The sequence below is a fragment of the Sminthopsis crassicaudata genome, chromosome 3 (assembly GCF_048593235.1).
Source record: "Sminthopsis crassicaudata isolate SCR6 chromosome 3, ASM4859323v1, whole genome shotgun sequence".
NCBI classification, from domain to species: Eukaryota; Metazoa; Chordata; class Mammalia; order Dasyuromorphia; family Dasyuridae; genus Sminthopsis; species Sminthopsis crassicaudata.
Window position 1 is genome coordinate 611,040,070 of NC_133619.1, and position 20,273 is coordinate 611,060,342.

The 20,273-nt window shown below is 41.0% G+C and overlaps 1 protein-coding gene across 9 annotated transcripts in view; it reads left to right on the forward strand.

Moving 5' to 3' along the window:
* KIF17 (kinesin family member 17) overlaps positions 1 to 20,273 on the forward strand; it is a 71,112-nt gene that overhangs the window by 43,507 nt on the left and 7,332 nt on the right. For 5 of the 9 annotated variants that reach the window (XM_074306001.1, XM_074306005.1, XM_074306003.1 and 2 more), the window contains 6 exons: positions 1,304 to 1,959; positions 3,389 to 3,463; positions 5,558 to 5,784; positions 9,975 to 10,206; positions 18,822 to 19,080; positions 20,028 to 20,095. In XM_074306001.1, coding sequence (XP_074162102.1) covers positions 1,304 to 1,959; positions 3,389 to 3,463; positions 5,558 to 5,784; positions 9,975 to 10,206; positions 18,822 to 19,080; positions 20,028 to 20,095 — 1,517 coding nt within the window. The remainder of the gene's footprint in view (positions 1 to 1,303; positions 1,960 to 3,388; positions 3,464 to 5,557; positions 5,785 to 9,974; positions 10,207 to 18,821; positions 19,081 to 20,027; positions 20,096 to 20,273) is intronic. The other 4 variants (XM_074306002.1, XM_074306006.1, XM_074306004.1 and 1 more) reach the window with 1 other exon arrangement.

Consider the following 20,273-nt stretch of genomic DNA (forward strand, 5'->3'; position numbering starts at 1 on the left):
AATACTTACACTGAAAATTCAATTCAGTAAATGTTTATTGGGTACGTAATGTGTGCATGATTTTGTGTGCTAGGCCCTAGTGGCTGTGCTCCAAGGTAGAATGGGAGAACAGCCAGAGAGAGGGCCCACTAATTTGAATAGAGTGGCATTTTCTCTCAGATACCTGGAACATACATGATTTATATTTACATTTATGAAACCCAGGATTTCTGTATTTTGTAGATTACAATAGACAAAATGCCTAATGGTAGTGAAAAGGTTTCCCTCCCTGGAAATCTCCAAGTGAAGACTGGGTAACCATTTGTTATACTGTAGAAATCATGTTGGATAGGATGCTCTTTCCATTTTAGGATATCATGGGGTCACACAAATTTAGAACTAGAAGTTGAAAGACCATCCAGGCCAGCCCCCTACCCCCTTCCTCGTTTTATGGTTGTAGAAACAGAATCACAGAGGGATAGAAGATCACATAGTGCATCAATGTCTGAGGCAGCTTTTGAACCCAGATCTTCTGGCACCCTCTCTCTGAGACTACCCTGCTCATCTGTGATTTTGTGAGACATTAGACCTGAGTCCTGGCTTATTACCAGTGTGATTTGGGACAAATTATTTAACCTCTGGTCTTTTTTCTCATCTGTAAGATTATAAACCATAAAGCATGTTAGGGAGTGTGAGTTATTTTTGTGATCATTATTCTTGGAATGGCATTATTGAGTCCTTGTTATGCATCCCTAGAGGCCCTGATTCGGACTCAATAATACTTGGATCTGGCTGAGCTCTGACACAAGGTTGGACCCTGAGACCCTGGGCAGGCTATTTAATTTCTCATTTTCTAAGACCATAATTTGCAGGTGAATTTGCAAGTGGATATATACTTGGGCAACTTGGTACCTACAGTAATATCACAGATGCCATGACATGGGCAGAGTGATCTCATTGCACTGGGCTGGGCAGGAAAACCTTTCTGAAAGTGGGCATCCGGCTGACTCTGAAAGGATGGGAAGGGTTTGGATGAGGGGAGAGGGGTAGGAGTGAAAAGATTGGCCATTCTATTTGGGGAAATGACATGAACAAAACACAAAGGTGGGGATATCCAGGTGTAATGGGGGGACTTATGAAAAAGCTCTTGGGCTGAAGCTTGACCACTCGGTCTTGAATGTAAATCAGCCCCTTAGAGAGTGTGCTTTGGGATAATTTGGGACAAACTTCCTGTTAGTGGAATGATTCTGGGTTTGGGGAAGTCACCTGAACTCAGCGCTCTCTTTACCTCTTAAAAAAAAAAGATAAAATTATCATTTTCCAGAGGCTGCCCTGAAGGCTGAGGCCCAATCCAGAGCTGAGGCCCAAGCCAAAGCAGAGGCCCTGGCCAAGGCTGAGGAGCTGCTCAGGGCTGAGACCCTGTCTCTGTCCAAGGCTGAAGCCATCCTCAAGGGTGAAGACTTCCAGATATCTGATACCCATTTGGAGTTACCCCCTGAAGTCCCAGTATTGGAAGTCGCATTGTCGGAGGAATCCAATAAACCTGAGGCACCCTGCCAGCCCGAGGTCCCGGTCCTGGAACCTGAGGCTCCCTTCCTACCCGAAGAACCTCCCAAGGCCGAGGCCCCACTTTTACTGGAGGAGCCCTTTCCTTCAGACATCCCCACTGAGCCAGAGGCCCCGCTGCCACCTGAAGTTGCTGCATCTGACGCTCCCCTGAAGCCCGACGGGTTGTCCAAGGATGAGCTCCCAACCAAGCCTGAAGCCTTCCTTGGGGGTGAAGACATGTCTGAGCAGACTGTGCATTACCCCCTGGAGCAGACATTTGAGGAGCTGCAGCCTCTTATGCTGGACATCATATCTCCAGAAGCGGAGCAAATTGCAGGGCAGCTAGCCATTTTTGATGAACTGGAGGTAAAGCTAGCCAAGATTTCCACTGGGGTTATCCACAAGATTGATGTCTCAGAAATCCCACTACAGGTATCTTTTGCTTTATCTTCATAAAAAGAAGTTTGCTGTCCCTGAATTTATTAAGCATAAGCTGCCTCTGGATACAGTAGTTGGAAGGGCACGGCTAGAATCTGTAATCATGGTGCCTCTCACTCCATCTTGATGACTGGGGTGGGCACAGAAGCATTCAGGGATCCTGGAGGGGGAGGACAAATCTAGTTCCTAAGAAAACTGGGGTTACAGAGACTGGACTTTGCAAAATGGTAGGTGCTTGTTCTGGGCCATCTGGGAAAAGTGCTGCTGGTGGCTTGATTAAAGCAGGAGGTGGTTATTTCAGTCATTTAGAGGACCTGCAGGAAGTGGAGGGAGGGAAGGACCCAGGGGCTTAGTTAAGGTGCCCTAGTCTGAGCCGTGGGCAGCAGAGGTGGGGGCACTGGGAGGGATCAAGAACACTGATCCTTCTCTCATGGAGAGAAGTCGGACCCAGCCTTTCACCTCCAGACTATCTTTGGATATTTCTCCTCTTCTTTTCTCTAACTTAGAGCTCTCTTTCCCCCATTTTTCCTCTCTCCCCTTCTAGTATTCACTTCCTTTCTTCCTTCTCTTTTTTCCTTCTCCCATGTCTCTTCTCTCTCTTTCCCTTCTCTTATCTGATCTCCTTCCTCCTTTTTCTCTGCTCTTTTTTCTTCCTTTTTCTCTTCCTCTTCCCTTTTCTCCTAATTTCAGTTACTCCTTTTCTCTTGTCTCCTTCCTTCAATAACCTCTGTAAGCCTTGTAACTTTTCTGGATTCATCTGTAAAATGAGGGGGCTGGATTCATTGCCTTGGAAGACTCTTTCCATCTATGAACTTCTGATCTATCCTTTTTACGTCTTTTTCTCTTCCTCTGTGTTCTTCCTTCTCCTTTCCGCTTTGTCTTTTTTCTTCACCTCCCTTTTCTTTCCTTTTCCCCCTCTTCCTCTCCTCCTTTTTCCCTTTCCTTTTTTCCCCTTTTCTCTTCTTCTTTTTATCACTCTCTTCTTCTCACCTCCTCCACCTTCCTCCTTCTCCTTTCTCCTTTCTCTTTTTCTTCTCCCTTCTATTTTCCCTTTCTTCCTCCCTCTCCTTCTCCTCCCCTCTCCTTGCTTCCTCTCTCTTCTTCACTCTTTTCCTCCTCTATCCTTCTCTCTCCATTTCCCTTCCTTCTTCTCTTATATCTCTCTCCTCCCCCTTCTTTTCTCTCTTTCTCCTTTCTTCTCCACTCTTTTCCCTTTCACCTCTCCTCCTCCTTCCTTCTCTTTTTCCCCCTTCCTTTCTTCTTCTCCTCTCCTCTCCCCCCTTCTCCTTTCCCCTTCTCTCCTCTCCTCAATGCAGGAGAGAAAGTGTTGGATGCCAGTGTTAAGGGAGGAGGTAAGTAGTTGGAAGAGGGCAGTTGCCACTCAGATCACCCCATTCCCTTTTTCATCCCTTCCCATTTCAAGTATTCCATGGCCGACCTGCTGCAGCCTGACGTGAAGCCTGAAATTGATCCTGGCTTTGAGATAGTGCCCAAAATTGTGAGTATCTACACAGAATGTCAGAACTGGGAGGGCATTTAGGACACAGGATGTCATCCTCCAACTAGTTCTATATTATCCAGGAACTGGATTCATCCTATTGATTAAGCCTCTATTGTGTGCAAAGCATGGGGAAATAGGGACTAGAATTAAATGGTCCCTGTCCTCAGGGAGCATCTATTCTGCTGGAGAGACTCAGTACACATACAGAGGAGCAGATACAGACTACAGTAAATACAAGGTAGTTTCCAGAGGAAGAGAGGGCTGCTACCTGGGGCCATGGGGGAAGGCCCACTGGGGGAAGGCCCACCTGCTCTGTGCTTAGATGGCAGGCCAGAACTGCCTTATGGGGGAATACCAGGCAAAAATACTCAAGTTTCCTGAACTCAGCTCCTTTGAAATAAGACATCGCTCTTCAAAGAATCCTTGATTTAGATCTGGGAGAATGCTTGGAGGCCATCCAGCTCACCCCAATTATTTGGAGGAATAGAAAATACATCTTTTAGGTACTAAGTGTCAGGTGCAAGTCTTGAATCTAGGCCCCTGGACCTTGTAATAAAGCAAGAAACAATTTTTCATTTTTCTATATATTCACTTTGACTTCCTGGGGTTTGAGGAATCCCATTTATTAATTTTCACTCAATGTATTTGAGTGAAATACAAGTCTTATGTTGGGTTTGGTGTGGGGGAGAGACAAGGCTTAGTTAAGTCACTCACCCCATCTATATGGAGCTTAGAGTTTGGCAGGCAGAAAGTCAGAAATAAAGAAAGGATACGGTATCATGCTGGGGGTCTGAATGAAGGAGTGAAAATGAAGTGTTTGTTGGGTACCAGGCATTGTGCTAAGGTACAAAGACAGAAGCCCGTTTTACCATATCACAAAGGGGTAAATTGAGGCCAGGAAAAGGACCTTAGTGTTCACTCTTATCCCCCACCCTACCCCCATCTTGCATATGTGGAAACAGAGGCACAGAGACACTCACCCAGTGTCCCACAGCTAGTGTCTAAGGGATTTGAACCCATCTTCTGATTTCCAAGTCTCACACTCTCTCTACCATTCTGCACTAGATTTAGCTCTAGAAAGGAGAATAAGCAACGGTAGAATTGGTTTGATTGCTGTTCCCAGAGTAATCACAGGACCTTAGGTTTTGGGCTGAACAAGACTAGAGGCAATGGAGTCGAGTCTGCTAAATGGATGAATTGATCCACAAGCACTTAGCAAATGACTTCTGTTTGCTAGTCCCTGTGCTGGGTAGTGGGAGACAACAGCAAAAGGAAAATAGATCCTGCCCTCAAGGAGCTTTCCTGAGTAAAAGTGGGTGGCAGGAGACTGTTAGAATGGATAGGATTTCTCACCTCTGGGGCCAGCTAGATATACTGGACCATGTACAGCAGTGCTGATTGCCAATCAGAACTGTACACCCTAAAGCAAAGGTTTGTATCAACATGGGGGGGTGGGGATCTAGGAGAAGTTTCCTGGTTGCAGAGCTGGCATTTGAGTTGATTGAGAATGGGCAGAAATTCAACAGGTGATTTTTTGTTGTTGTTTTTCTTTCTCGTTTTTCCCCTTTTGATCTGATTTTTAATTGTAGACAAATGTGGAAATAATGTATAAAATTATCTATATTGGATAACTTACTGTCTAGGGGAGGGGCTGGGGAAAAGGGAGGGAGAAAAACTTGGAACACAAGGTTTGACAAGGGTGAATGTTGAAAACTGTCTTTGCATGTATTTTGAAAGATATAGAGCTATTATTATAAAAAAAAGAAAAGAAAAGAAGAGAAAAGAAAAGGGAAGAAAAAAGAAAAGAAAAGAAAAGAAAAGAGTGGGTGAAAAGAAGAGGTAGACAATTCTAGGTAGAGGGCACAGTGTAAGCAAAGGTGCGGAGATGGGCTCCTGGGGACAGAAAAGAGTCCACTTTGGTTGGAGCATAGGACTCATAGACTCACAGAGCAGCAGAGTGAGAGGAAAAAGTCCATTGTCCCTCTTCTCTCCATTCCCTCCAGTGCCTGACTTGCTGGTCATCCCCGTCCCTTCTCCAGCTCTACCTTTCTAACCTGCACAAGTCTCACTGTTTTCTCCTTTCCTGTGCAGGAGGTGGAGCAGCCACAGCTGCTGCAGCCGCCACTGCCGCCCCCACCGCCACCGCCACCACCGCCGCCACCGCCATTGCAACAGCCACCATCACAGCCACAGCCTCAGCCACCACTGCAGATAGCCCAGCCAGTGGCGGCCGTCAAAAAGGAAAGCATAGGAGTGGAAGTGGCCGTGGTGACGGATGAAATCCCTGCAGCTCTGAACCAGGAGCAGGTGCTGGCCAGGTGAGAGCCAAGGGGGAGTGCTGAAGGTTATGGAGGGCAGACCACAACTGGAACTTCAATTAAGGAAGGACATTGATGAGCTTTGACAAGCTGGAATATATCTGGAAGAGAGGAACTTGCTTGGGTGAGTAGGGGAGGAGGCACAGGGGAGGAGGCTTAAAAACCCACTTGTAGGTACTTCCTTTCCCCTCCTACCCCTTTTGCCTACTTCGCTTCCCATTTCAAATATGTTCCCCACCAAAAGGCCGAACTTTCCTGAGTTAAGATGTCATATCTCCAGAAGGCCCCTGTGAAAATGAATGGACTAACATTAACTCAGTATTTATTATGATCGCTCCAATAGGGAATGATTTATCATATTAATTTGAAATGAGATAGGGCAGGTCAATGCCTTTTTTAAAAATTAAATTTCATTTTTTTCAATAAAAGATGATTGATTTTTCTCTCCCTTCTTCCCACCTCCAGGGAAAAGGAAAAAGAAAATTTAAGCCCTTTTAACAAAATATGTGCAGTCAAGCCAAACAAAATTTCCACATTGATGCTATCCAACAAATACAAGTCTCGTTACCCAGGAGCTGGGTGACATGCTTCATTGTAAACTGGTCTTCTGGAATCATTGGTAACTGCAAATCTTATAGGTCAATTTGAGAAAGGTTCTTGGGCTGTTTTTTGTTCTAAGTATCTTTCTGGGTTTCCTGGCCTTTCTCCCAATCTAGCCTCCAGGGTGAAAAAGAGCAAATATCAAAGTCATCCCCACTTTGGGACCCTTCATCTGCACAGAACTGGAACTAAGGCTGTGTATCAGGAGCCTTGTGCAGGGCATCAAACTTTAATAGCTCTCAATTATTTTTTCCACTTCACTTTCTACTTCTGGCACCTAATTAGCAAGAATAATGAGTTTAATGTAAGAAGTTATCAGATGAGACCTTCTTTTTGTCCCTGGGGCTGGACTCGACGGGTATTTCTCATATTCTTACTTTCTTCTTGGGATCTTGCTGCGTCCCAGGGTCTTTGGGGACCCATCAGTGTCCTAGAATATCTCCCACAATTGCATTTGTCTGAAACAGATGATTAGAGGATGCTTTTGTATCATTTGTCTCAAGCTTAGTATATATCTGGAACTCGTCTCTCAAGGTCAGGGACCTTTTGGAATGGCTCAGAGCTCTGCCTCAAGCTGGCTTCCTTGGTGCTAAGGTTTGCTGGGGTGTGTGTGTGTGTGTGTGTGTGTGTGTGTGTGTGTGTGATCACACTTAGCTCTAGGAAGACAGAGATGGGCACAGAACTCTGCAAACAACAGGCCCAGAAAGATGAATGGAGGCTTTGTGACAAGTCTTCCTGGAAAGTCAGTCCCCCGACTTGATCTCAAGTTGCCTTGCTGAGCCCCGAATTCCCCATTGTGTCTCCTGTCTTAGCCGTATTTGGGGAGAGTTTTCCAGTCCATTTTTTAAGGTTTTATCGGTAGCTATCTTGACATCATATTCATCTCTCCATATTCCCCTCAAGCCTCCCACATTCAGGGAGCCAAGCCCTGTAACAAGCATAGCCCAGATCCCAATTTGGCAAAACCAGCCAATTTAAAGCTGTGTGGCAAGTATACAACACTCCATATCCATAGTCCCTCACCTTTCAAAAAAAGGAGGGAGCTAAATTTTTTTCTTCCTTCTCCAGGGCCAGGCTTGGTCATTAACATTATGAAGCTCACCACAAAGTCTTACCAAAATGAATGTTGAAAAACTATCCTTACATGTATTTGAAAAAAGAAATTTTTTTAATTTTAAAATAAATAAAAAATAAGTTATAGGAAAATAATTAGGGGGTTCAGGTTCCCACTTACATAAGGGGGCATGTTCTTTAATCTGGGAGTCAGGAGATCAGAGTTGGAATTCTGGCTAGGCTCTTGGCTTTGTGACCTCAGGCAGACACTTCTTTTCTCCAAGTTTGGGCTTTGCATCACTGACCTTCTAGGGCTATTGGGAGAATATATGGATATGGTGTAAGCCTTGAAGTCTTAGGACAGAGTGAGTGAAGTCACCCTCATTATTATTCTAACATGAGGGAGAAAGGAACCCCACAGGATGGGCTGAGCTCTCCCAGAATAAGCGGGAGCGAGCTGCTGAGGCCTTCTGCTGTCTCAGGCATGTGGTAATCAGCACCTAGAGAAGAGCTTGGGTTGTGCTGGGTGTCTGGAGGTGGGGGAGCTCCCTGGCTGCTTAGCCAAGCAGGATTCCATTTGGTAGCCAACAAAGGCTGCTGATTTAAGCAATTTAAAATCAAACACCAGCTGTGGGAAAGGAGGTCTGAGGAAGAGGACAGAAAGGAAGGACAAGGGCCTCTCAGAGATACCCTCCCAGCTCTGACTTCCTGGGTTCTAAGGGCCCTCCCAGGTCTGACCTCCTGGGTTCTAGGGCCCTTCCAGCTCTGACCTCCTGGGTTCTAAGGGCCCTCCCAGCTCTGACATCCTGTGTTCTAAGGGCCCTCCCAGCTCTGACATCCTGTGTTCTAAGGGCCCTCCCAGCTCTGACCTCCTGTGTTCTAAGGGCCCTCCCAGCTCTGACATCCTGTGTTCTAAGGGCCCTCCTAGCTGTGACATTCTATGTTTGAGAGACTCTTTCAAATCATTCCCATATATTTGCAACCAAATGGAAGCTTTTATGGGAAAAGTGTCTTGGAGAAGACACACCCCTGTGTTCTCTAGTCCTGAGGAACTCTTCCTTTTTTTTTTTTTTTTTTCCCCTGAGGCTGGGGTTAAGTGACTTGCCCAGGGTCACACACCCAGGAAGTGTTAAGTGTCTGAGGTCACATTTGAACTCGGGTCCTCCTGAATTCAGGGCTGGTGCTCTATCCACTGCGCCACCTAGCTGCCCCGTGAGGAACTCTTTTTTTTTTTAAATTTTATAATTATAACTTTTTTTTTTTTGACAGTACATATGCATGGGTAATTTTTTACAACATTATCCCTTGCACTTACTTCTATTCAGATTTTTTCCCTTCCTTCCCCAACCCCCTCCCCCAGATGGCAGGCAGTCTTATACATGTTAAATATATTACAGTATATTCTAGATACAATATATGTGTGTAGAACCGAATTTCTTGTTGCACAGGAAGAATTGGATTCAGAAGGTAAAAATAACAGTTTACACTCATTTCCCACCGTGAGGAACTCTTAATACAACACAACTTCTTTTTATTGAGAGATACATTAAGATACATTAAAAACTTCACTTCTTTTGCACATCCTCCTGATTGTCATCTTTTTCCCCCCTTCCTCTTCCACTAATGAAAAGCAGAGTATGTCAAGAACTTTAGATTACAAACTCAAAAAATGAAGTTGGACTATGTTATCTCATTTGACCCACTAACAGTATTCTAAGGCAGATTGGGTTGGTGCTGTTAGCCCCATTTTGTAGATAAGAGAAACTCAGTGAAATGAAGACTGATTCAATATTGAAAAAGCAGTGGGAATCCCTACTAGATCACTGGGATAAATGTTCACAATGTTTTTGAAATTTCTGACTTATGAATATGAAAAATTCTCCATCAGAGGAAAAGGATGTATGTGACCAGAAATGAGAATGGAGCTTGGAGGGAGAGAGTGTAGTGAATATTGTCAGAACTAAGGAAAAGTACCGGGATGTGATGATTCTTGCTAGATTTCTGGAGGTCACCTATAAGATAGTCATGACTTTAAAACATAGAATGTTTAAAAAAAAAAAAAAAGGCGGGGGGGTTAAGAGATTGGAAGGTCCTTAGAACCCAGGATGTCAGAGCTGGGGAAGCCCTTAGAATATCGAATATCAGAGGTGGGAGGGCCCTTAGAACCCAGGATGCCAGAGCTGGAAGGGCCTTAGAACCCAGGTTGGTGAAGCCAGGGGGTTCCTTAGAGCTCAGCTAGTCCAATTCTTTTATTTTGTGAAAAAGGAAATAGTTCCAGAGAGATAAAATGAGTTGCTCCCCAATCCCAAAACGAGTTCATGGAAGGGCTCAAGGCTCTGCCTTTGCTGTCTGCCTTCCCAGCCCTCTCTATTCCTTTTTCCTAGCTGTCTTGCCCATAGCTTGGTTATGCCTTCCCTTGGCGGCCCTGGCCATGATGGGAGATGTAGACATGGCTAGGGGAGGCAGTCTGGGTCCTGGCAGCAGGCTCTCCCAGTCTCTTTGCCCCAGCCAGCAATCTTTCTTCTTACCTGTCTCAGGTTGCACATGCTGGAGCAACAAGTGGTGGGAGGAGAACAAGCAAAGAACAAGGACCTGAAGGAGAAGCTGAGACGGCGCAAAAGGTACGCGGATGAGAGGAAGAAACAACTGGTGGCTGCCCTGCAGAACTCTGATGAAGACAGTGGCGACTGGGTGCTCCTGAATGTCTACGACTCCATTCAGGAGGAAGTGAGAGCCAAGAGCAAACTGCTGGAGAAGATGCAGAGGAAGGTAAAGGCCAGGGGGCCGGGGGAGGGAGGGTGCTCAGGGGCCCAGGTGTCGACTTTCCTCCCCCCTTTTCTGCCTCTGGCTTCTCCAGCCCTCCTCTGCCCCCAAGGTGCCTGTGCCTTCCCCTTCCTGTGCCCACCCACCTTGTACTATGAGTTTCTCTGTGTCCCCAGAGCTCAGCAGGGTCTCCTAACCAGGACCTTTACTCATCACTTTTCTCCTCAGCAACAGTTTCTCCATCAGTGAAATCAGGGAGTTAATCTCTGAGATCTCTTCCCTTAGATAAGAATTATGCACATCAGAATGCACAGGTCAATAAAGGAAGATGCTGTAAGCAGATTGGGAGTACCAGGGATAGTCTTCCTCTCAGGTCTGTGGAGAAGGAAGGCATTTATGGCCAAAGAACTAGAGAATAGTATGAAATTCAAATGGATAATTTTGGATATATTAAATTAAAAAGCTTTTATACAAACAAAACAATGCAGCCAAAATTAAAATGAAAGCTGAAAGCTGAGGAAATTTTTTTTTACATCCAGAGATAAGGCCTTATTTCTAAAATATATAGAGAATTGACTTAAATTTATAAGAATAAAAGCCATTCCCCAACTGATAATCAAAGGATATGAACAGATGATGAAATTAAAGCCATTTCTAATCAAATGCTCTAAATCACTATTGGTTAAAAATGCAGATTAAGACAATTCTGAGGTACCATTTCACACCTCTCAGATTGACTAAAATGACAGGAAAAGATAATGATAATTATTGGAAGGGATGTAGGAAAACTGGAATACTCATGAATTGTTGGTGGAGTTGTGAATCAATCCAACCATTCTGCAGAGCAATTTGGAACTATGGCAGGCAGCCTTTTGGTAATGGCAAGAAACTGGAAACTGAGTGGATGTGCACCAGTTGAAGAATAGTTGAATAATTTATGGCATATGAATGTGATGGGATATTATTGTTCTGTAAGAAACAACTAGCAGGAAGGTTTCAGAGAGGCCTAGAGAGACTTACATGAACTGATACTGAATGAAGTGAGTAGAACCAGGAGATCATTGTACACGGCAACAAGATTATGTGGTAATCAACTCTGACAGACATGGCTCTTTTCAACAATGAGATGACTCAGGTAAGTTCCAATGATATTATGATGGAGAGAGCCATCTGCACCCAAAGACAGGACTGGGGGGACTGACTGTGGCTCACAATGTAGCATTTTCATCTTTATTGTTGTTGTTTGTTTGTTTTCAACTTATCATTGTTGTGGTGGTTTGTTTGCTTGTGGTTTTTTTTTTCTTTCACCTTTTGATCTGATTTTTCTTGTGCAGCATAACTAATATAAAAATATGTTTAGAAGAATTGCAGGTAAATGTTGAAAACTATCTCTACATGTATTTCATTTGATAAAATAAAAAGCTATTAAAAATGGGGGAAAGGACGTACAGGACACACAAAAAAAGAATGAATAGATCAGCATTAGGGTCAAAAAGACCTGAATCCAGGACAAGTGACTGAACCTTTCAGTGCCCCAGCCCTGCAGATCGCAAACAAAGGTGTGTTTAAAAAAATAACACAATAAAACAATGCTCTCTACCAAAAGGTTTCCTATCCTCCAGCAATTACAACTCTTATTGACAGCCCACCCCAAATATGCTGTATCTACCAATGTCTCTAAGTCTGACAGTGACCCCACAATGTCTCATGGAACAGTAGAAAGGGCAATGGGTTTGGAAAAAGAGGACCTAGATTCAGATCTGCCACTTAGTACCAGCGTGACCTTGGACAGGCCTATATTCCTGAACCCCAGACTCCTCAGCTCCCAAATGACAGTTAAAAGATGTCTTTTGCCTGACCCTTTCCTCTCCCTTACCTCTCAAAGCTAATTGGTTACCAGTTACCAATCAGAGGGAGTAGAAGCAAATTCGGGGGAATCCTGAATAAGAAGTTAGCCTTGATTGATAATAGCGCCTACCTCCCAGGGTTGTTGTGAGGATAAAAAGAGGATAAAAAGAACTTAGTGCTATCTAGGATCATAAAGGAAACTGATTATGGTGAAATTTAGTTATCAAAAAGTTGGGTTTTTAAAAAATCAAGTTCATTTTCCTCAGGTTTAAGAACTCTTGAGTTATAGACCAGCTTCTTAAATGTGGATTGGGACCCCATAGAAGGTCTCATAATTGAATGTGGATGTTGTGAAATTATGATTTCTTATCAATAAATGTTTAATTTGTATACCTATTTTATATATACTCAGGGTCATGTAAAATTTTTCTCTCGTGATAAGGGGTTGTGAGTTTAAGACATATAAAATTCTTATGCGATCTAAGAATCTGATAACCTGAAGGGGAAAATGGAAATGAGTTTAATTCAGCATGACCTCTTTAAAAAATGTTTTTTTCATCAGTGAACTCATGTCACTCTCTAGAGACTGAGTACTTCCTTGTAACAAAGCAAAACTACTTGCTACATTGACTGTATCTGTAAATATTAGTATATGCTACTGTGTCCTAGTGGCATCCCATTTTAATGCCTTTGGGACATGTTGTTTCATTATTTGTCATCAAGAAAAAATATGTTAAACCACAGCGTTCTTTGTGAACACAGCTTACTTTTCCAAATATTAGCTACCTGTTGCTTTCTAAAATTCTGCCAGGGATTGAAGTCATGATTATTAACCTATAGTTTGTGAATTCCATTTTCTAAATACTCCTTTATTTCTGGAAAATAGGAACTTTGTTGACTTTTTTTCCAATCCTCAGGCACCTCTCCTCCTCCTTCTCCATGATTTTTAAGAGATCACTAAAAAATTGCCTCTGTATTCCACATATATCCATTTTCAGTGCCCTAAAAAGAAATTTACTGAGGTTTGATAACTTGAATACATCTCAGACAGCTGAGCAATATCTCTGATTACCTATTAACTGGTCAACTTCCTCTTAGCCAACTGTCAAAGATTAACAATTCATATAAGGAGGGAAAACGAGAATTATCTGGAGAGACCGATTGAAATGGGTGTATTGGGAATGCACCAACCAATTTTGAGGTTAAAAAGGAATGTACAGAGGATGAAAGTGAGGGCAGGTGACAAAGAGTGAGTGCAAAGTGCAGCACAATCTTATAATAATAGTCTTGGGAATGCTAAAGCCCACAATGAGCTGACGTTTGCAGCGGAAGCAAAGAATGATACAAAAATTATTTTAAAAATCTGTTTAGAGGAAAAGATGAGGATCAAAATAGGAATGGATGAGATGTTGATAACAGAGAGGAGGCAAGGCTTACTTAGCATGGATCCTGAAACAGTACGCCGTAATGGAAAATACTAATTGAATCCTCCTATTTTAAATTTCTGCCCCCCCCCCCAAAAAAAAAAAAACAATCCAAAAAACAAAACAAAACTTTGGGTCCCAGAAATGAAAGGATAAAAATGGTTATTTTTTTTTTCTTTTAAATAATGGCCTGAAAGGACTCCATGATTCTCTGACCAGCCCATTGTGTTCCAAATGGAGCTCCTTGAACTTCACTCAAATTCCTCTGGTTTTGATTGAATGACCAGTAATACCTCCAGACCAACCAAAAACCTTAGATCAGGATATGTCAAGAGAGCACTTAGCTACCCTCGATGACTTCAAGTTACCTGGATTTCATAAACTACATCCTTAGATACCATAAAAATTAGTTGGATCACTCTGAGTAATATTTGAAAGATCACAGAGAAGTGGAAAGTTGTCACAGCATCAGAGAAATGTCCTGATTACTTAAAAAGGGAAGAGAATCAAGTCTGCAAATCATAGATGAGTGAATTTGACCTATTCCTGTCAATTTTTAGAATAGATGATTAAAGAGAAGGTTTGTGATTATCAATAAGTGATTCCGAAAGTCCTACATGGTTCTAACCAAAACAGATGTTGCTAGACAGTTCTTTCTTTTTTCTTTTCTTTTCTTTTCTTTTTTTTTTTTTTTGACAAGGTTGCTACACCGATAGGTTTAGAGAATGCTATAGTTTCCCTTGATTTTATCCAAGTGTTCAGTAAAATATCTTTCATGGTTCTTGTAGAAAACAAAACAGTGGAGTACATAGATGATAGTCTAATTAGATGGATTCATAAGTGGTTGAATAGCTGGACTCACTGATTTGATAAAATCTCAGGGTGTCTTACTCAAGTAGATAACAATTATTGCAAGAATGTAAAATAAGTCTTTCCTGCATTCATCAGTGAGTCAATGGAGTTCTTGTTTACTGTTGGTTGTTGTTAAAAGACTTAAAAGATTCTAAAGTTGACTTGGGTAGCCTTCTTGACTTGGAGCTGACAAGTGTTTAATTGCTGCAAGTAAAGACAAAAGCCCTTTGATTAACATTTCTGTACCTTCACTGCTGGATGTGTATAGAATCATCATTCCATTGACACCAGAAAGAAAAGAAACTTTTATGAAGGTTATTTAAGTAAAGAACCCATAGTTTGAAGAGGTCATCTAAGCCAGCTCATTTCTGGACAAGAATTCCTTCTCCAACATTTCTAAGAAGTTAGTATCTAAGCACCTCTCTGGACTCAAAGCAGGCCACCTATATCTTCTATTTTTACTGCAGTTATCTCTGCAGCCCTTTCTGTAGTGAAATCTAATGAGAAGATACAAATCAGTGACTCCTTCTACCTGACTACAAAAAAAACAAAATCCCCGAAAAAAACACACACAAAAACCCCCTGAAAACAAAAGTAAAACCTACATCTTTCACTCCATCCAAGGAGTTTGTATAGATTGTAGCCTGCAAAAGTAAAAACATATTTTCCATTGCAAAAGTCCTAGAATGAAGAACTTGGAAGTGTTAGAAGAGTGATGAGGAAGTAGGTACTCAAACCCAGGGCCAGGGTCTCTGAGCTTCCTGACAACTGTCCTGAGACATCAGAGAGAATCCTGAAGATTCTTCTTGACCCCTCTAAAATCAAAGAGGCCTAATCTCAGGATATAGAAATCAGATCCAGGGCAAAATCCTGCCTGGTCAGTCCACTCACCCAGAAAATTCTTTTCTTTTTTTTTTTAATTTAATTTTATTTATAAATACCCAGAAAATTCTTAAAGGACATAACCTGACTCTTGCACAAGACATCAATTCAGAAACTAAACCTGGAGAGATGAGTACATTAAAGATAACATCAATCAGTATCAAATCTAGGGATCCTCCAAAAGAAAGGAGTAAGCAACTCTGTAGCAATTGTAAATAGGGATTTCCAGTAAGGATTAGGTGAATTTCTAGAAGAAATGGAGAAAAGAAAAATGAAATAAAAAACCTAGAGGAAATAATTGAAAGCAGAATAAGTAACTTGGAAAAGAAAGTGATAAACTTTACCCAAGAAGTGGAATCCTTGAAAATGAAAAGTCAAACAGAAATCAATGACTCCATGAGAGCAAGAAATATTAGAACAAAATGAAAAGATTTAAAAATTCAAAGAAGAAAATGTAAGATATCTGATAACATAAACAACTGATTTGGAAAACTGGTCAACAATAGAGAATATAAAAATTATTGGACTCCCTGAAAATACTGATATAGTAAAAAACTTGGATAATATATTTTAAGAAATCATAAATGAAGACTGCTTAGATTTATTGAGATCAGAAGGCATATAGAAAGAATCCATAGGTCACCTCCTCTAATAAATCCCCAAATAAAAATTCCCAGGAATGCTATAGTCAAAATCCAGAATCCCTATGTGAAACAGAAAATATTACAAGCATCTAGAATGAAACAGTTCAAGTATCAAGGAGTTACAGTTAGGATCATACAAGACCTAGCTGCTTCAATGATAAATGAGAGAAAATCCTGGAATATAATATTTAGAAAGACAAGAGAGATGGGTTTACAGCCAAAAATAATCTATCCTGCAAAACTTGACATAATCCTACATGGGAAAAATGGATATTTAATACAATAGAAGACTTTGAGGAATTTTTGATTGAAAGACCAGAGCTGAGAAAGAAGTCTGGAATATAAGCACAGGAGTTCAGAGAAATCTAGACAAGAAATTATGAAAAGTGATTTCATAGAATCCTGTGTAGTATGAACAGATACAAAATAAGTAGAACCAGAAGAATTTAAAGCAGTGTTACAAAAAATAGAAAAAAAAAAAAAAAAACAACTTTGAAATTAATGAATGCAGTTAAACCATCATGTCTTCAGAAGACCTCTAGAGGCATGATGTTTCTTCAGACACAAGATGGAAAAGGGAACATACATTTTTAGATATGGCCACTGTGTGGATTAATTTTGATTGTGTTAAGCTGCTTCATTCCCCTGTCTCTTTGTGTTTTTAATTAGAAGGAAGAAAGGAAAGTTAATGGAAGATGGAATTCATTTAAAATATAATAATGATGATGATGATGATGAATTTTTTAAAGGGCTATTGTGATATTTTAAATTTATATAAGGAAAGTTGTTATTTAGCTGATAACATGACAAGCAGAACTTCTTTGAAGTAAAAGTAGAATTATATATTTAAAACAAGGGATAAGAAGAAAAATTCAAAGTTTTATTTGCAGTCCTATTTTTGGGGGGCATGTTTTGATTTACATATGAAAGTTTTCTTTCTGTTTAAACTTAATGATAACTAAATATTTATTTATCTTGTTTTTTATTTATGTGTTTATTTTTTTTTATTAAAACCTTTTATTTTCAAAACATATGTTTTTCAACATTAACCCTTGCAAAATCTTGTGTTCCAATTTTCCTCCTGCTTCCTTTCACCCCCTCCTCTATATGGCAAGTTATACAATATATGTTAAACATGGTAAAATATATATGTTAAGTCCAATATATGTATACTTATATATACAATTACCTTGCTGCACAAGAAAAATCAAATCAAAAGGAAAAAATGAGAAAGTAAAATGCAAACAACAAAAAAAAAATGAAAATGTTTGTTGTGAACCACACTCAGTTCCCATAGTCCTCTCTCTGCGTATATATGACTCTCTTTAACACAAGATCAATGGAACTGGCCTGAATCATCTCATTGTCATAAAGAGCCACTTTCTTAAGAATGGATCATTATATAATCTTCTGGTTGCCCTGTACAATGATCTCCTAGTTCTGCTCATTTCACTCAGCATCAGTTCATGTAAGCCTCTCCAGGCCTCTCTGAAATCATCCTGCTGATCATTTCTTACAGAACACTAATATTCCATAACATTCATTTATCATAACTTATTCGGCCATCTTCAACTGATAAGCATCCACTCAGTTTCCAGTTTCTTGTCTCTCCAAAAAGTACTGCCACAAACATTTTTGCACATATAAATTCAATAGAAACACTGCTAGATCAAAGGGTAAGGACATTTTAATATTCCTTTGGGGATAGTTCCAAATTGCTCTCCAGAATGGTTGCATTAGTTCACAACTCCACCAACAATGTATTAGTGTCCCAATTTTCCCACATCCCCTCCAACATAAATAAATATTTTTAAAAATAAAATCTTAGATATCTGCAAGGGAATATCTCAGTTCCATCTGCTGTTTTATCAATGAGTTGGATAAAGGCACAGGTGGGATCTTGCACATGCATTAAATAAGCTTCCTTCACATGAGTTATAGTGATGATAATTGTGAGTTTAATGTTAATGAATCAGCAAAATGAAGGGAAAATGCCCTGGTTTGTAGGCTTCTCTGTGACATAATAAAGTAAATATGATCAAAGACTCACAGGAACTTAACCTTGTATTTTCCCTAGGAGTAATGATTTAATAATTATTTATTTAGTGTTCAGGATAAATTTATAAAACAAAACTACTGTGAATGATGAGAATTGATTTTTCTTTCCCACCTCCCCTCCCCCAAATTAAAAGAAACAAAAGCCAAAAACAAAGTCACCAATTTCCTATGGCCATGTCCTAAAACTATATATGTCTTATTCTACATGTTTAGTCCATCATCTCCCTGCCTGAGTTGGGTAGCGTGCTCTGTCTTCATGATTGATCATTTTGCTGGCCAGAGTTCTTAATTCTTTCAAAGCTCTTTATCATTTTCAATGTTATCATTATATAAATTATTCTCCTGGTACTTATTGCTTATGTCGCTCTGCATCAAGTCATGCAAGTCTTCACAGTTTCTCTGAAACTTTGGGGGTAACTAGGTGATACAGTGGAGAGAGCATCAGCCCTAGGGTCTTCCTGACCTGAGTTAAAATCTGGCCTTAGACATTTGATATAGTTATGTAACTTTGGGCAAGTCATTTAACCTCGATTGCCTCATCAAATAATAATAATAATAATAAAATAAATGAAAACAGTACCTTTTGTCATTTCCAACGGCAGTATAATATTCCATTACATTCATGCATTCACATATATACCATGAATTTGCTCAGCCATTCTCTATGAAAGGATTAACTCCCTTTATATTCCTATTCTTTGCTACTACAAAAAGAGCTGATATAAATTATTTTGTACATATGGTTCTTCAGGAAATGCCCTTTACTCAGTTACTGACAGATATCTTTGTCTTTCAGGCTACAGGCAGAAGAGGAAGGGAAATGTCATTGAATGAATGAGTGAATGAGTGAATGAATGAAACAAACCATGAAATCCCCTTTCCCATCTCATGCAGCCTCTTCCTTGCATTTTAGCTTCGGGCTGCAGAAGTGGAGATTAAAGATCTACAGTCAGAATTTGAGCTGGAGAAGATTGATTACTTGGCTACCATCCGCAGACAAGAGCGAGACTTCCTGCTCTTCCAGCAGCTTCTCGAACAGATGCAGCCACTGATTCGCCGGGACTGTAACTATAGCAACCTTGATAAGATCAAGCGGGAGTCCTCCTGGGACGAAGAGAATGGCTTCTGGAAAGTGCCAGAGCCTGTCATTGTGAAAACCAGTCTCCCTGTAGGTAAAGAGTTTGGCTGTGTCTGACCCAAAAGGCACCTAGAAATTTTCTCACTCACCTTTGTCTGAGTGCCTTCCATTCCTCCTCCTAGCCTCACAGAATAAGAGAATGTCAGAGCTGGGAGACCCTGAGAACCCAGGATGCTAGAGATGGGAGGGCCCTTAGAGCACAGGATGTCAGAGCTGGGAGGGCCCTTAGAACCCAGGAAGTCAGAGCTGGGAGGGCCTGTGAATCTAGGATGTCAAAGCTGGAAGGGCCTTTAGAATACAGGATGTCAGAATTGGGAGGTATAATGATCTAGTGTAAATATTTCATTTTACACTAAATTAATATAAAGCTATTGGCTAGTTGGGATTCAAATCCATTTTTTCTAGTGCCTGATCCAGTTAGCTTTCTAATATAAAATGCTATTTCCTTTCTCCTACACTCTACCTAATTCTGTCTTCAACATCTTGCCCCTTCCCCCTGCTCCATCTCATCACTTTTTCTCTGACTCCTTTGAGCTTTCAAACAAATCTTAAAATTTGCCCTTTGAATGAAACCAGTTTGTCCTGGAGTTGGTCATTTATCATTTTTCCTGGCCTCAGTTTCATCCTTTTACCATCAAGGATTAAAGTAGATGATCTATAAATTTATTTCTAACTCTAACAGTAAATGGTCTAAGATACCTTCTATATCTGACATGATGTGCTCCTACTGTACCCTCAGAGGCAGAGGGATGGTCTCAATGGCCTTCTTGTGAGTTCGTGTTTTCCTGAGACACTTTGTCATCTACTTCCTTAGAAGTAGGATGTTCTTTTCCTTCTTCCTTAGACAAGTTTTCCCAACTTACTCCCAAGCCACCACTCAATGTAGTAGAAAGGCCCCTGGGTTTGACATCAGAAAAGCCTGACCTTTTGCCCATAGGACTGTTTGTGTAAGGAGTGACTCCAATTTCTCTTTTCTCATAGCAGTTTCAACATTACCACAGAATAAGCCTCCAAGAAAAACCTGTTCTGCTGAGAATGGAGAACCATCGGTAGGTCTCGATATCTCATGATTTTGCTTGAACTGATTTTGGTAGAATATAGGGTAAATGAAGACATGGGAGTGAAGAATGTCAAAGTTAGGCAGGTACTTAGAACACAAATGTCAGAGCTGGAGGACCCTTAGAACACAGAATGGACTGGGAGCTTAGAAAACAAAATGTCAGTGCT